Source organism: Biomphalaria glabrata, chromosome 2 (assembly GCF_947242115.1).
Source record: "Biomphalaria glabrata chromosome 2, xgBioGlab47.1, whole genome shotgun sequence".
Lineage (NCBI taxonomy): Eukaryota > Metazoa > Mollusca > Gastropoda > Planorbidae > Biomphalaria > Biomphalaria glabrata.
In genome coordinates this window covers 51,657,619-51,675,663 of record NC_074712.1, presented here as the reverse complement: position 1 = coordinate 51,675,663, position 18,045 = coordinate 51,657,619, and the positions used below count along the sequence as shown (strand labels likewise).

The following is an 18,045-nucleotide window of genomic DNA, read 5'->3' as shown; positions in this document are numbered from 1 at the left end:
AAGAAGTATTCCGCCTTCCTCTATGAAAGGATGTAACCGAATTGTACTGGTGTCTCAGTGTCAATACAGGGGGGAAAAAAGAGTGGTGGGGCATACCCATGAGACCTGTACGTCGAGATGAAATGGTCCAGATCTGTTGTTTATTTTTCAGTAATGTCAACCCAACTTCCTTCCCCTCCCCCTTTCCTGTATTCTCTGACTGGAGCGACTTTCACCTTGCGAACCATAACACCAAAAAGATTTCCGAGGGGCAAACAACTTGTCCTACAGTCGGCTCACAGTTTCTTCCCTTTGCAACGATTCAATGATTTTTCTCTGAATGTTTTGCGTTCTAACAGGATCTAGCTCCAGTCTCTGGTCATGGAAGGACACTCACAAACGACTATTATAGAGACATTTGATAACTAAGTATTAATTATCACTGTTTTTATTTATTTATTGAACTGTTTATGTTATATCTATTATTAGGCCTATCACAAAGAAATGCCGGCAGCATACCAGTGTTGTATCAATATAGACATGTAACTTTTATTTGTGAACATTGACCAGGTCACTATTTGGGATATCTCGGTGCTACTTTGAAGCGGGTCACAATGCCCGGGGATAACGGCTCACTAAGAAGAAGACATGAAAATGGTGATCCTAGCACCAATGGTAATATTGGAGAGCTGGAAGCAGTAAGTAACCCATTGTGTGGAGCATTTACAAAGACATACACTTATATATGGAAAGAATTTTATTTCTAATCTAAATAATTTAAAGTCATTCAATTAGCAGCGATTCATTTTTTTCTAGCATTTCGAAAATTACTGAGAATGTTCTATTGTGAACCCAATTTTGTATCCTCAGTAGTGCTAAATTGTAAACTCTTTATGTCAACAAATTTTGTGTTTTTTTAGCGGCCCCCGAAAGGATAAAGACGCTATTAGTTTTGTGGGGAATGTCTCTCTGTCCGTCCGTCCCGTTTAGATCTCAGAAACTAGAAGAAAAAATAAAAATCGAACATCATGATATTTTAGATCATTCAAAGTTCTGATGCAACGGCTACTTTTTTCTTTTCCGAAAATGAAGCATTTAATTTTTTATATTACATATGCAAGCAGATTTTTCCAAAAAAATATACCACTTTAAATGAAGAACTTCCAGGGAGGTAATTAGTTATTTGAAAAGGACACTGACTTCTTCATTAATAACTCCAGCTTCATTCATAGATTCGCGCATTGGTACAACAAAATTTGCATCTAAGGCCACAGTGGAAAAAGTGTGCAGTTTTGACATATCTTCATTAGTCATTATACACTTGTCAGTCAGTCTTGCTTTGTAATATAAAAATATATTTGCAAAACGTAATGTTTAAGAAATATTGATATAATAACCTAAATCCAAAATGTCTCGCTACTTTTTATATGATATTTTACTTGACAGATTTTTATGATTTAGTTGTTTTTAAACATATATTGCTTTTTCGTTAATTGATTAATTGCCCTTATTTTGAACCTGATCTATATTGCCTGTAGCACTTCAAACTGTTCAGACACACATACATCCTGTCTCATAGTTCAGTCAAATTACACACACAGTGACAGAGCGTTTAGAGAAGTGCATGTGACAATGTTTTCGATTTGATGAAATGTATGTGTGTTAATTTGTTTCGCAAGAATATAAGAATTTAATATATTCACATATTCAAATATTTGCAATAGCAAGGACAAAATACAATTGCTTTTAAAAATTAAACTCTGCTACTCAGCTAGTTCTTGCAGCTTATCAATAAATGTGTATTCAAGTGCACAGCATACAACATGCCTAAGTGCACAGCACACAACATGCCTACGTGCACAGCACACAACATTTATAATTTTACAGCACACAGCATGCCTAAGTGCACAGCACACAACATTTATAAAAGCACAGCACACATGTCTAAATTCACAGCACACATGCCTCCTAAGTTCACAGCACACAACATTTATAAGTGCACAGCACACATGTCTAAGTTCACAGCACACATGTCTAAGTTCACAGCACACATGTCTAAGTTCACAGCACACATGCCTCCTTATTTCACAGCAAACAACATTTATAAGTGCACAGCACACATGTCTAAGTTCACAGCACACAACATGCATAAGTTTACAGCACACATCATGCATAAGTTAACAGCACACAACATGCATAAGTTCACAACAAACAGCATTTATAAGTGCACAGCACACATGTCTAAGTTCACAGCACACAACATGCATAAGTTCACAGCACATAACATTCATAAGTGCACAGCACACATGTCTAAGTTCACAGCACTCATGTCTAAGTTCACAGCACACAACATGCATAAGTTCACAGCACATAACGTTCATAAGTGCACAGCACACATGTCTAAGTTCACAGCACTCATGTCTAAGTTCACAGCACACAACATGCATAAGTTCACAGCACATAACATTCATAAGTGCACAGCACACATGCCTCCTAAGTTCACAGCACACAAAAGATGCATAAGTTCACAGCACACAAAACATGCATAAGTTCACAGCACACAAAACATGCATAAGTTCACAGCACACAAAACATGCATAAGTTCACAGCACACATGTCACAAGAATATACATAAGCTTCGTGTATCACGTGGTCTCCGTATAGAAGATACCTTAAATTAGTTGCCCAAAAAGATTTTAAGAAATAGATTCTAAGTATTGGCTGCTTAGTCGTGTCACTTGTGTGCTTCATACTACCATCACGATGGTCCCGAGTGCGAACACATTTGATTTTTGTGCTACATGCTGAGCGGCAAACATAGGCTCACAGATCTAGATGTTTTTGGTTTTGTTGACGCAATACACTAAGGCTAATACAATGTTTCATCAATGTCAAGAATCTTAGCTCTGTCCATCGAGAGGTGCGAACGACGGTGTGCACGCATAACTGGGCGTGAGCTTTATCCAGTCACAATTTTAAGCTTACGTGTGGTGAGCCCTTCCTTCCCCAGACGTCACCATATAATTCTAGAAAATTTTCATAGTGCAGACTCATCAAGATGCCTCTGCAGAAATTGTAACATGGTTATTTTTATTGAATTATTCAATTTCACCTTCACCCTTAACCTTTTTACAGTTACCTTAACTTTTACTTGACCTTCACCTCTGCCTTCACCCTCATCTTTATCGTATTATTATTGCGTCTATATCAACAGAGATTTTCTAAATCTATTGTAAATTAAAACTTCCATTGCTTCGAGTTTTTCTTATGAAGGGCTCTTTGAAAAAGATTTTTTTAAAGTTGGCTTATATTGGTCGTTTGTCTTTAACTTTTCTCCAATATGTTCATACAAAAAAACAACCTACTATTATTTAGCGGAATTAGCGCTAGTAGTTTCTCTCTTTGCTAGCAACAAAACGGAGGCTTTCTCATTTCCATCTCCGACACTGGAGATTACTCAGACACGGCCTGATTAGTAAGTGACTAAAGGAATCAGAACGTGACGCGTAATAGTATGTCTTGACTAAGTGCTAACCTGACTAAAGTACGCTTCATATATGACAACAGATAAGGTTTCAAGTTCAAGTGTACAACTTACTTATACAAAAAAAATATTCTCCTTCCCAAATACAAAGACAGTCAACACATTCTATGTCAAGTAAAGATGACATATTCTTGTTGGGTTCTAAAAGGTTGGGATTGAATACAACGGAAGAACGAGAAATTTTAAAAAAAATCCTTTAAAAAGACCCAGCTTATATTACATGTTGTGGTATCAATTAGTTTGGATCAGCCATGTAATTACTTTTGTAATAGATCTAGACTAACAATAATAATTCTGTGCGATTAGAAATATTTTTACCAATTGCTTTTGTTTAGCGCTATTTCATGCTTTTAGCTTTCTCACTACGCCATGATCCTATCACTTTTTCTGGACCAGTTGGGAAGGGGTAGGGGGGAGACTGGGGTATCTGGGTGATCGCTTTTTAAATGTATTTTTTTTAAAAGTCAGCGACCTGAATTCGAACTCGAGAGCTAAGACCTCCTCAAGCCAACACGCTAACCACTGTGCCAGGGAGCTGCTTATGAAAATTGGTTTTAGAGTTATTTACAAACTTTTCTTTCTACAAACAATAAAGGGGACTAATTCAACTTATACCAGCTCATCAGTCAAGTAAATTGTATTTCCCTTGTTCGAGATACCAAACAAAATAATTAATTGCCAATAGTTGATTAACTAGTTTGTTAATTTTTTAAATTGATTATTTGGTGGCAGGTAAAATAAATAATTTACAAAATTTCGGCTTGATTTGAGACTGGGTGTGGGAGAAATAACGTATGCAATATTTTTGCCAGACTGACAGACGAGTGAGTTGAGATAAGCTTCGTAACAAGACGCGAAAGGCAGACAACTTAATAAAATGACTGAGTTGTATAATTCAATTGTCTAATATGAAAAAAGATAAGAACTTCTAACAATTGGTTAACATTTTTGGCAGCGTGTGTGTTTTGACTAAATGCTTTATACAATTTAAATTATGTGTTGATTTTTTTTCATTGGCTATTAATGGAAGAAACGTTTTGATCAGCTCACGAATCAATATTACCGTGATTTAAAAACAAAAACAACCCCCTGGGATAATACAATGGAAAGTCAGTGTTCCTGAATGAATCCCCCTGGTGGCTAAACTGGGGCCCAATCTAGCATTATGCTATTATAGTTCTCTGATGTCTCAAGCGAGTCTCTGTTGCATGTATTAGAATCTAAATATATTAATAATGCAAGTAAAAAGCCAAACATTTTTATGCCAGTCTGCAAGACACACAGAATACGTTTGTAATTGCTACGGATAGAAGGAGACTAACATTGGGATGCACATAGTTTTCATTATTTATTAGTTCTTAAGTCTGAAACTAGTCGTAAAAAGGTAGGAATACAAGGGTCATAATTAGATATACATACCGGTGTGGTGCATTTCCGTTTTCAGAATTTCTTACAATTCTCTTAAAAGAGATAAGACCTGCAGGTTGTGATGGTGCAGGTTGGTTTGAATAAAAAAAGTTACTAGGAATTGAGAAATTGGTACATTGTGTAAAGAATACAGATTTCGATTCTTGAACAAAATGAGTATTTTTTAAATTGCGACTTGAGTGTTTCTCAAACTTTTGCCGGTGTCTCCCCTCAAACGAGAAGGGTTTCGTTAGCGCCCTCATTAGTTAGCTAGAGACCTTGGGTAAGTTCAGTCTGCTCTCACTGTGGGGTGACACGAGTCATGCTAGGGGATGTGCCCCACAGTTTGAGAAGCACTTTATCCGTCCATTGATTTTCTACTAATTAAAATATTTCTGAAACAAGTCGCAGCAACGTCATATCTATTTTATTTTTTTCTTAGCCCTCGTTACAACTGGACCACGCCCATGACCAGACACGTGATCCCAGCTACGCCACTGAGCAGGGTACGACAGAACCTGAACACAGCGAAAACTTTGACGTTGACTATGGCGCCCCAAAAGGTCCTTTGAAGCAACAGATTGTCAAGTTCTGTCGGAAAACGTTCACAGTACAAAATTTTTTGAACAAATTTCCAATTATCAAGTGGCTGCCAAAGTACAGGTATATAGATCAACTATTTATAATGAAATGCCAAATTGTTTTCACCAAGATTTGATTCACTCAAGCAATAATGTATATAACACGGCTTTGGGAAGAGTATAGATCAAATATAAGATTCTTCTCCATTTTAAAGTTGTTTTTGATTTTCCAAAGAATACTTCTAATTTTGGTTTATTTTCAAACATCAAGTGGCGCCTCATACTTTTGATATTTGACTAAGAAAGGAAAGAAAGAAAACAATGGCTTTAACTTGCTCTAAGGGCCTAATTCAAAGCAAATTTCTAAGCCTTTTTTTTTCCTCTCGCAGTAACTACCAAATCACACATCGAATATTTAATGCAATTTACTGAATGTGGGTAAAATTTGTTTACAAATCTTACGAATGTTGACCTGAAAATAACCATCTAAAAGTTTCATTTAATACCAAGTAGTGCTGACTGTATCTATGGCCAATGTTTAATAAAGATACCGAATAACAAATCACCATCTTTACTTTCGTCAGCAAATATCTATGCTAATAGCTGATACACATACAAGATTCGTGTACTTTAAACCCTTTTAGAATCCAGGGGAAAAACTATCAACCTTGAGATATTTATTAACATTATGCCAATCTGGGAGCAAGTCACTTCACGTTAAATATGCACCATAAATCTACTGGTCAGACCAGTATCGTTGGGCATCGCTGTATTAAGTGGCTTTCTTTTATCCAGGTGTCAAGATTTCCAAGGAGATATTATTGCTGGACTAACTGTTGGATTGACTGTCATACCTCAAGGGCTGGCATATGCTCAGGTCGCTAATTTACCTGCCCAGGTAACTAATTAATTGTATATATATATATATATATATATATATATATATATATATATAAATATATATACAATATTTATTATTAATTAATTAATTTATAATAAGCCTTGTCTTCAAGTCCGAAAATTGATGAGAAATGCAGTATTTCCCGTGGCAAACAACCACATCTGCGACCTACATACATTGCCACATCCGCGCAGACTTAACCATTGTCCGCCGGTGGTCAATTTAGATGTTCTCTTCGCCGTCTACGTCTGTCCTCGGCAGTTGATTTTCTTTTCGCCTCAAGTGTTTATCCCGCGGCTTTTGTAAGTGATTTCCATCTGTCCAATTCCGAAGCCGCCTGCAGCCAGGTGCTATCTTCTGTGTCAAGGCAATTTGGCGCCTAAGCTGGTCTTTGTAGCGTGGGGCACCTCTGTCATGTGGACCACCATACAGCTCACCAAAAAATTCTGCATATGGAATATATGTATGTATGTATGTATATGTGTGTGTGTGTGTGCGCGACCTACTGGCACACGTGACACATGCAAAACACACAGGTCAACGGCAGTCCAAGGACAAGGGATAATACTGCTAGTACACGCAAATATGACCCGTGTTGTGGTCATTTGATCGAAATCCTTCACGGATGAGAGACTATGTAAGAATGTAAGTGCAGTCCAGGACAGCCAGGCAGTAACGACGGTGCTGTACAATGGGCGTCCACAAAAATGTAGCTGTACGAGTCCAGGTGAGGACATAGACATTTGTGTGTTTAGGCGGCAGTTCGGCTAAGTACAAGAAAACATTTGAAGTTAGTATAGCCAATTTGTGTTGAATACGCTGTTGATGTATTAGTGATTAAACTACCAGATTGTTATTTGAAACTCTTGTTGCCAAGTGTTTGTATTAGATGTGTAGTGTGGAGCAGTGCTTAAAGAAGGCCTGGTAGAGAAGATTTTAACTGGAAATATTTATGTGCATGTGTATGTGCGTATGTTTAATATGCATAATGGATATATATATATATATATATATATATATATATATATATATATATATATATATATATATATATATATATATATATATATATATATATATAAACAGTGAAAGATGAAAGTGCTAATTATAATTATGATACAGTCAACAGTGAAATCAATTAGGTAAACATACATTAAGTTAGAAATGCATTCAAACAAAACAAAATCATTTTAACAGACATTAAATAAGAGAGACACTCAGTTTGATGAATGATCTGATCTAACCATGTTATTTTCCTGTCATCTAGTATGGCCTCTACTCAGCCTTTGTCGGCTGTTTTGTGTACTGTATCCTGGGATCAGCTAAAGACATAACAATGGGACCCACGGCTATTTTGTCACTGATGACCGCCTCCTTTGGAACCGCGAATGCTCCAGTATTACCATCTGGCGAGAGAGACCCGACTATGACCACAGTACTGACCCTACTCTCAGGAATCATAGAACTGGTCATGGGCTTCTTTAAACTCGGTACGTTTCTTTAGAGCAGTTGTGTTTTTGTTTAATGTATATTTACCAATAATATACAAGTTTTTTCCCTTTATCTATATCAAACAAATAATTACCAATAATCATTTGACTAATTGAGTATTTTTGTTTATTGATTCATCTTTTGTTAGGTACAATAAATAATTGTTTAAATTATCAACTTAATCGGAGAATACGCGAGGGAGAAATAGCGCTAAAAATTATTTAATGGGACTAAACCCAACAAATCTAGCCATATCTGTGAATACTGAAGTATTAGTCTCCACTATTGCTATTAAACAAAATAATGAATTACCAGTAATTAATTGTCAAATTGGATACTTTTTTTTAATTGATTCATGTCTTGTCTCAATAATTTCGCCAAGTTTCAGCTTGACCCGAGAATGTATGTGGGAGAAATTAGGTGTATATACTTTTTACCTGACAGACAGACAGACAGAGTGAGTTGATAAAAGCTTTGTAAATACAAAAACAAAAGAAAGTACAACATGAAAAGTAAAGTGATCTTCTCTTCTTTGAGTTTAGAACAAACTAAAACTCTCATTCCTGCTTCATTTCGTAGATACATTCTGCTATGCATTGTTTCTGATTCATATTTTAGACCAAGGATTAGAAAGAGGTCATCTAGTTCAAATCTCTATTTAACGATGACGACAAGATGAACACATGAATACGAAAAGTACCGTTATTGTCTACTCTTTAGTAAGAATGTCTGTTACTTATAAGAAGATAAGTCAAGCTAATTTTAGTACTTTGAAAACACACCACTCTTGACCTAAAAATGAATTGGTTCTTACAAATAAACACGCCACTAGCGAAAAACTAATTTATAAATTTATAACCAAACATTTAAACGATAATAATAACCAACTTACCTTCATGTGTGTACATTATTAAAGGTAAACAATGTATAAAGCATAGACTGGTACGCACTGTAAAATGTCTCTTGCTTTCTTGTGTTAGCTCAGGCTATCTCGGCATCTCAATGTATTTGTTTTCTTGTGCAGGTATACTGGTCAACTTCATCTCAATGTATTTGTTTTCTTGTGCAGGTATACTGGTCAACTTCATCTCAATGTATTTGTTTTCTTGTGCAGGTATACTGGTCAACTTCATCTCAATGTATTTGTTTTCTTGTGCAGGTATACTGGTCAACTTCATCTCAATGTATTTGTTTTCTTGTGCAGGTATACTGGTCAACTTTATCTCAATGTATTTGTTTTCTTGTGCAGGTATTCTGGTCAACTTCATCTCAATGTATTTGTTTTCTTGTGCAGGTATTCTGGTCAACTTTATCTCAATGTATTTGTTTTCTTGTGCAGGTATACTGGTCAACTTTATCTCAATGTATTTGTTTTCTTGTGCAGGTATTCTGGTCAACTTCATCTCCTACCCAGTCATCTACGCCTTTACATCAGCTGCAGCCATAACAATAGCAGCTGGACAGGTCAAGGTGATGAACAACTCCACAAAACGTCTCTTCTTAACTCTTTCTCTCCGTAATTATATTTTCATGTTTTGAAAAAATTCTTCATTTGCTCATTACTATTTCACTCCCCTCTTATGATGGGCTTCAATAGCTTTGTTGTTTGTTATCAGAAAATATTGTATTTGGTATAGAATTAAAGGGAAAGGCATGCTCTTTTTATATAATTCAAAGTCAAGATTAAAAATTAAACATTAATTTAATTTAATGAGGTCAAAATCTACGATGGTATCGTTAATTAGGAGAGAAAGAGTTAAAACAAAAGACGTAATCTTCATATTTAACAGCCTCACGTCAGGAAGATTTTGGACGTTGACGTTACGAAAACCTGACAGAAGATTTTAAGAATTTTTAAAACAGCTATTGAATCAAAAAGGGGTTTTAATCATTTACTAAAAAGGATCAAAATTACATGACATTTGTTTTGCTGTACAAAATGATGCTCACCTTTCGATGCATCGGGTTTAAAATCTACTAAACTAAGAACATTTGTCAATCTAAAAATGTTTGTAAAATGTTTTGGATGTTCCTTTAGAGTTGATGATAATTTACTTCCTGGTTCAAACTTCACGCAGGACGACGGGGTAAGGAAGCGGGCAGAGTATGAACCATTGACAACTCCGAACGACAGTCCAGCGCGCATATCCCACAACCAGGCAGCTACCATCTATTTGAATTCCACAGTATTAATTTCTCAATCATATTTAGTCATGCTTCAGGACTTGTACAGACTTGTTTCATTGTTAGAATGTATTTTTTTTTTTACTTTATGTAGATTGAAAGTATCAAATTTATATCCTTGTGAGTGAAATAAAAAAAAAATATACCATCCCTAAAACCTAAAGATTAAAAAGAAAGGGAATTACCTCGTTGATAAGTGCACGTAATCTGTTTCATTAGTCAAACAAATATTACAATTGAATACATTGCATTATAAGTTCTACGATGGGAGTGGGTGAAATGGACAGCCACAGATCTATGTTTCCAATGCCAACAAAAAAATAAATAATTTAATAAAAGGTAGTTTTAGTAGGTCCTTAATGCCTTCTTAAGTCTTCATTGACAAAAGTTAATCATCTATTGTAGAACCTAAATAAGCTGAAATTTCAAAAACGCGTGTACAGGTACTGGAAACATTCAGGTTAATCCAAGATCTCAAATTGATAAATATTGTTTTGTAATGTGTTTCAGTACTTGATGAAAACATTTCCCTCTAACGTATTAGTGTTTAAATTTTAGTTTATGTTCTAAAATTGGTCAACAGGTTAGTTGAATCCTTAAACACAACAATCTTGCGATAATTCAGTCATCTGGATGAAAATCTAACTCACACAATCACCAGCCTGAAAGTAATGTAATACACAATCTCAGGACCAGAAAAGATAAGATTGAATACAATCTCAAGCCTAGAAAAGATTACATTGAATACTATCTCAGGACCAGAAAAAACTATATTAAATTCAATCTCAGGCCCAGAAATGGTTTTTACTAAATACAATCTCATGCTCATGTAGGCTTTATTGAACACAATTTTAGACCCAGAAAAAGTTTAATTAAGGTCCCATTACGTTATATAAAACATAATCTCAGACCCAAAAGGGTGATATTATTATTTCAAAGTTTTAATAGTGGAGTATGAAGTTTGTTCTCACTCTTGTACTTCAGAAGTGTCCATCTTTATAGACTGCAAAAAAAGATTTTTTTTGTACAAAATCATAGAAATCGTACATAGCTAATGCTATCATTCACGACACGTTTAATAAAGTTAAAATTTGCACAGTTGTAACATTGTGCAAACACATACAATTACATCTTGCAGTAAACGACATCATTTAAAAGTCCCTTCAACTCATAATAATAATTCATGTATTTTAACAAGGCAAAGAATAGTGTAATATTAATCAAGGTAATAAGTATCTGTTAGCAAACAACTTCATCTATTAAAATAATTTAAAGTTGGTCTTTTATTATTTTTATTAACCACTATTATTGTCATTTTCGTTATGCAAAAATCTCAAACGTTCGTATGAAATGAAAAGCTGTGTGGACAATTTAGGACAATTATATTGTACATAATTTTAGACCTTAACATAATATATTGAACTCAATCGAAAACCTAAAAATCTTATATTAAACACTAACTTAGGCCCAAACATGAGAGCTGTAGGAAGATAATAGGCCCCAAAAGGTTATACTGAACATAATTTTAGACCCCAAAAGGTTATACTGAACATAATTTTAGACCCCAAAAGGTTATACTGAACATAATTTTAGACCCCAAAAGGTTATACTGAACATAATTTTAGACCCCAAAAGGTTATACTGAGAATAATTTTAGACCCCAAAAGGTTATACTGAACATAATTTTAGACCCTAAAAGGTTATATTGAACATAAATTTTAAACCCCAAAAGGTTATACTGAACATAATTTTAGCCCCAAAAGCTTATACTGAACATAATTTTAGGCCCTAAAAGATTATATTGAACATAATTTTAAACCCCAAAAGGTTATACTGAACATAATTTTAGGCCCTAAAAGATTATATTGAACATAATTTTAAACCCCAAAAGGTTATACTGAACATAATTTTAGGCCCTAAAAGATTATATTGAACATAATTTTAGGCCCTAAAAGATTATATTGAACATAATTTTAGGCCCTAAAAGATTATATTGAACATAATTTTAGGCCCTAAAAGATTATATTGAACATAATTTTAGGCCCTAAAAGATTATATTGAACATAATTTTAGGCCCTAAAAGATTATATTGAACATAATTTTAGGCCCTAGAAGATTATATTGAACATAATTTTAGGCCCTAGAAGATTATATTGAACATAATAAGGGGCATGTTAAAAAATCCCCATTGCACTGATATAAGAATAACACGAACTAATTCTGTTGTCTATTTGATCAGACTCTACTAGGACTGAAGAATGTGCCATCAGACTTTCTGCCCATGGTTTATGAGACATGTAGGAAGCTGCCTGAAACCAAGTAAGTATTTTGTCCTCATCTTGTTACGAAGGAAATCACATTTGGACACACTTTGAATCACGTGATCAAAACAAACCAAAGGATTCACGTGACAGGTCAAGATTTTAAATCAAGACAACAACGCTTAAAAAGTCTTTCCAATTTCTTGTGTTTCGTAGAACTTTTACCACAAAGAAACCACATTTCATTTGTGCCTATTACAACAGTAGATTAACAATCATGGGCCACAGTGATCTTCTAACGAAACTTATTACATACTTTTACTTATCAACAATTGTGTCTTTAATGTAATTAACTTTTTTGGGGGGAATTTTTCGAATACTGGATTTACCACTGCGCAACATAAGTTAAATCTAAGGGTTTCAGAGATAGTTTCAATAATTTTGAAGAAAGTGCAAAGGAAAAGTGTCTTATGTTGATAACAAGGGTGCCCAGATCTCCAATAGCCTTATAAAATCAAATCCGGTGCTTTAAATAGAACAAGAATGCAAAATACGTACATCTTTTTATTGTAGAGTGCAACCTAATAAAGAAAGGAAACTTCAATTGTCAATACAGCGCTATACTACATACGAACGTTTGAGATTTTAAATAACGAAAATAATAATAAATATAATAAATGAGAATAAAAACCTTTAATGTACTTTAACAGGATAAAATTGTTTGCGAATAAAAAATTATTTATTTTTTTTAATATTACAGTATTTGTTGCCTTGTGAAGTAACATGAATAAGTACTATGCTTTGACAATATTTTACATATTGTTGTTTCAAAATAATCTTTCTCATCGCTAGTTGCACATTACTACAACTGTGCAAATAATAATTTGAATACATGTTTTTTTGTGTTTTTTTTTTACATTAACTATGCACAACAAGGTGTAATTTCTTTGATTGGGTACAAAATGTTTGTAAGTCTTGTTTACAGCATTTAAAAAGGGACACTTCTGAAAAAGGAACCTTTATATTTCACTTTTAAAACCTATTTCAAACAAGATAGTTGTCATAGGATGACGCACTAGAAACCAGGCAATACTTTGGGCGTTCTAAATGTAGCTTAAAGGCATTCCACACATCATTTTGTGTTCCTCTAAGGAAGCAGCTCTCGGGGAGAAAGCTACATGAAATATTGAACGTCTTTAGATTAATAACGCATCCAAATGTAACGTTGCAATCAACGAATTTTCAAAAATGTTTGAATCCTAAAGGCAAGTGAGTCAAGGGAAGATCTATTAAGAAATAAGTAACTTGAGAAATGATAATGACTTTGACAGCATGAACTGTAGAACTAGCTCTGTCCAGTGTTTCGCTCAACACGAGTGCAGAGAGTTAAACATTGAGACTGTGGAACTAACTGTCCAGTGTTTCGCTCAACACGAATACAGAGAGTTAAACATTGAGACTGTGGAACTAACTGTACAGTGTTTCGCTCAACACGAATACAGAGAGTTAAACATTGAGACTGTAGAACTAACTGTCCAGTGTTTCGCTCAACACGAATACAGAGAGTTAAACATTGAGACTGTGGAACTAACTGTCCAGTGTTTCGCTCAACACGAATACAGAGAGTTAAACATTGAGACTGTGGAACTAACTGTCCAGTGTTTCGCTCAACACGAATACAGAGAGTTAAACATTGAGACTGTGGAACTAACTGTCCAGTGTTTCGCTCAACACGAATACAGAGAGTTAAACATTGAGACTGTGGAACTAACTGTCCAGTGTTTCGCTCAACACGAATACAGAGAGTTAAACATTGAGACTGTGGAACTAACTGTCCAGTGTTTCGCTCAACACGAATACAGAGAGTTAAACATTGAGACTGTAGAACTAACTGTCCAGTGTTTCGCTCAACACGAATACAGAGAGTTAAACATTGAGACTGTGGAACTAACTGTCCAGTGTTTCGCTCAACACGAATACAGAGAGTTAAACATTGAGACTGTGGAACTAACTGTCCAGTGTTTCGCTCAACACGAATACAGAGAGTTAAACATTGAGACTGTGGAACTAACTGTCCAGTGTTTCGCTCCACACGAGTGCAGAGAGTTAAACATTGAGACTGTAGAACTAACTGTCCAGTATTTCGCTCCACACGAGTGCAGAGAGTTAAACATTGAGACTGTAGAACTAACTGTCCAGTATTTCGCTCCACACGAGTGCAGAGAGTTAAACATTGAGACTGTGGAACTAACTGTCCAGTGTTTCGCTCCACACGAGTGCAGAGAGTTAAACATTGAGACTGTGGAACTAACTGTCCAGTGTTTCGCTCCACACGAGTGCAGAGATTTAAACATTGAGACTGTAGAACTAACTGTCTAGTATTTCGCTCCACACGAGTGCAGAGAGTTAAACATTGAGACTGTGGAACAAAGAAAGTTGAACCAAACAGTATTTTGCTCGACTTAATGTCTGTCACACTCAACTATCAACATGTTTTTAAACCTTGATACTCCACTGCATATTAGTGTGATCTGATGACAAATGATGAACTGAATTATTATGGAAAATAATTGTGTAAAAATTTAATAGGAATGCATATAACCTTCTAGAGTTTTATATATAAGTCTATAAATAAGTTCTTAAAATCTTTACTAAACCCTGAATATTGTTTCATTTTGTTTTCAGACATTTAACATTTTTTATGCAATACAATTTTCTTTAAATCATAAAAAAAATGTTAAATTATCTTGAAATTAAATTATACTGTTTTGAACCCCTTTCAAGCGGGTATTCCCGAACTCGACTCAAATGTTTGTATTTTAAATACGCTTCGGCGGGTATTGGTGGACTATTAATAGAAAAACCTGAATGTGCAATATTGATGTTCCCCTTCAGACCGTGCGATCTATCCGGGCAGATGATGTAAACGTCATTTGTTTCTGTGGCCCACGGTTTACGAGGGTGTCATGTGGTCAGCACTACGACCAACTGCCTTTACTTTCAGGTACCCAAAGATCCCTCATTTTCTTTTCTAAAAGACTTCATCTAGTTTTATTAGACAGCTACACAGAAAAAAAATCATTATCAGGCCAACGTCACAATACATTACTTTCTGTTCATTAACCACATCTAGTTTTGTCAGACCGTTACATATTTACTTTGACTTCTCTAAAAGTAACGAGTTTCACTTTATTTCAGAATTTGGGACATGACAATGGGGCTCTCCAGTTTGCTGGTTCTCATCTTGTTGAAGAAACTCCGAGGGTTTAAGTTTAAAAGCGATGAACACAATCCTTTGGTCACTTGGAAAAGAGTGGTTACCAAGGCATTGTGGCTCATTAGTATATGTAAGTAGGTCTAGTCATTGTGGCTCATTAGCATATGTAAGTAGTTCAATTCATTGTGGCTCATTAGTATATGTAAGTAGGTTAAATAAAAATTTTCATTAGCGTCTCAACGTTGATAATTTTGTATCCATTAGGCGAAGTGTGACTTCTTAGGATAATTATTCTGTAACTACGAACCGCGAGCCACATTTGGCCCTTTTCTCCACTAAACATTTGCCAACTTAATAAAGTCAGAATTCCTTCTGCCTTACTACTACGTAATGTAGTCACAAAAACTTGAAGACATTTGCCTATAGTACATAAAGAAGTCTTAAGAACATGAAGACGTCAGCCTAGAGTACGTAATGTAGTCACAAGAACTTGGGCACCTCTGTTTGTATAGAATGCCAGATTTAGCACTTTGCCAGTAACATATATCCACCCTCAAAAGTTACAAATATAGGAAGCCCCTTCCCCCCCCCCTCTCTTGTACGACTCAGGCTCAGCACATTGCTTTGGCCGGCACTGCTTAAGAGTTTAATAGACAGGAGTTTCTCAAATGTTGATGCAGATGCTGAAAAAAAAGATATGGAATCATAAATTTATTTCAAGATATTAATTAATTTTTTTTGTGTGCAATATTTCATGGTCCATGTTCTGTGATTTTTTGTCTCAAACAGCTGCCAATGTCCTCGTGGTCATAGCAACGTCGGGCGTGGTCGCCATCTTAGAATATCACGGTCTGAAGAACAAAATATCAGTGACCGGAACTATTAAGGCCGGAATGCCAGATTTTACCCCGCCAAAATTTGCAATTAACAAAGGCAACATAACAATGTCCAGCACAGAGCTTCTTACTGTAAGTTGGTTCGTTTATATGTGTGTGTGTATGTGTGTGTGTGTGTGTGTGTGTTTGTATTAGTGACCAGGGTGTAACTAATGCCAGGTACCCATTAAAATTGAGGGGAGTCAGTGCGTTCAGAAGATCATGAAATCACAGTTGTCAATTATCTTTGCCAACGTGCACAATGTTATCTTGGCGCTGTATTATTATAAACATTTTTTCAAAGTAACGAAGTATTTTATTTTATTTTTTTTGATAAAGAAAATCTTTTAGACCGTAACTATCGCATGGCACAGATCGCTCTGGTCCAATCGTTTTGTGAACAATAGGGGGGGGGGGATTTTCCAAGAAATTTTGGGAAAAGAATGACTAGCTCATTGGCAATACTGGAAAAACTCTAGTTTGAACGTTATACTATTTAAAAGTAATTAAAAAAATATTTCAATTTGGCTAAAGAAAGAGAAAATATTTATCAGAACGGACTATAGGCCTATGTAATCTGGAGGTCCTTGAAGACTGTAAAACATTAATGTTTATGAAAATTTTGTACATCTTCTTTTAAGTCTAGATCTAAAAGCATCTCATTAGAATATCTTAAAGTGTAGTAGATCTATACATTCGCTTAATCAAGAGTCTTTCTAGGGGAGAAGGGGGAAGAGAAGGCGGGGTAAAAATGTTTTATGGTTTTTCAATTTAACATCCATTAGTTATTAACAGGAAAACATTCGCTCTATAAATTGTATAGAGGAAGTATTGTGTTTTTTTTTTTAAGTATTTCTAATGTTTTTCTTGTTTATAAATAAAAGATTACTTTGTTTTTATTTTGTGTTAAATATTTATTTATTTTTTTTTGTCTTCTCAGAATCTAGGCGCTGGACTGGGCATTGTTCCCTTATTGTCTATCATTGAAACTATGGCCATAGGGAAAGCATTTGGTAAGAACTTAGAGGATTTCATTATCTGATATTTGTTTTATGAAGAAACACACACACACATCTGAAGATCACAATCCTTAACACATACAAGCTAATGTCAAGGCTACTTGTCATGACAATATTTTTTTTCATTTCGCTTTTTATCTTTATTATACAATTTAATTACCTAATTTGTCTGTGTAAGCTAAAATTTGTCCATTTGTGGGAACTGGTCCAATGAAAGCTTAACAAATATTGTCCAGGTGTATGAAAGACTAATGTATCTGCTTTCTAGACATTCACTTGCCATATGGAGTGTGTATATGTGTATATCACTGGGAATAATACACTTACTATTTGTAAAGGAAAAATTTAGTGAAAGATCGAGACTGAAAAGTTAGGCCTAAATCAAAACAAATAATCTATTCATTGTATGCAGAATTTAGCCAAAGGGAGATAAAAGAAAAGATAATTCTCTTTATTTCTATGATGCCAGCTCGTATCAACAATTATAAACTTGACCCTACACAAGAACTGATTGCCATTGGTTCTGCTAACATTCTCAGCTCGTTTGTCTCCTCCTACCCAATCACAGGGAGCTTCTCAAGGTACA

The 18,045-nt window shown here is 35.0% G+C and overlaps 1 protein-coding gene across 1 annotated transcript in view; it reads left to right on the top strand.

Moving 5' to 3' along the window:
* Positions 1 to 216: 216 nt before the first annotated feature.
* LOC106058918 (sodium-independent sulfate anion transporter-like) overlaps positions 217 to 18,045 on the top strand; it is a 32,045-nt gene continuing 14,216 nt past the window's right edge. Inside the window, exons 1-11 of the mRNA XM_056021284.1 lie at positions 217 to 408; positions 550 to 677; positions 5,373 to 5,593; positions 6,307 to 6,409; positions 7,680 to 7,902; positions 9,288 to 9,373; positions 12,327 to 12,406; positions 15,547 to 15,695; positions 16,355 to 16,533; positions 17,381 to 17,453; positions 17,929 to 18,040. Of these exons, the coding sequence (XP_055877259.1) occupies positions 594 to 677; positions 5,373 to 5,593; positions 6,307 to 6,409; positions 7,680 to 7,902; positions 9,288 to 9,373; positions 12,327 to 12,406; positions 15,547 to 15,695; positions 16,355 to 16,533; positions 17,381 to 17,453; positions 17,929 to 18,040 (1,310 nt within the window). The 5' untranslated portion in view covers positions 217 to 408; positions 550 to 593. The remainder of the gene's footprint in view (positions 409 to 549; positions 678 to 5,372; positions 5,594 to 6,306; positions 6,410 to 7,679; positions 7,903 to 9,287; positions 9,374 to 12,326; positions 12,407 to 15,546; positions 15,696 to 16,354; positions 16,534 to 17,380; positions 17,454 to 17,928; positions 18,041 to 18,045) is intronic.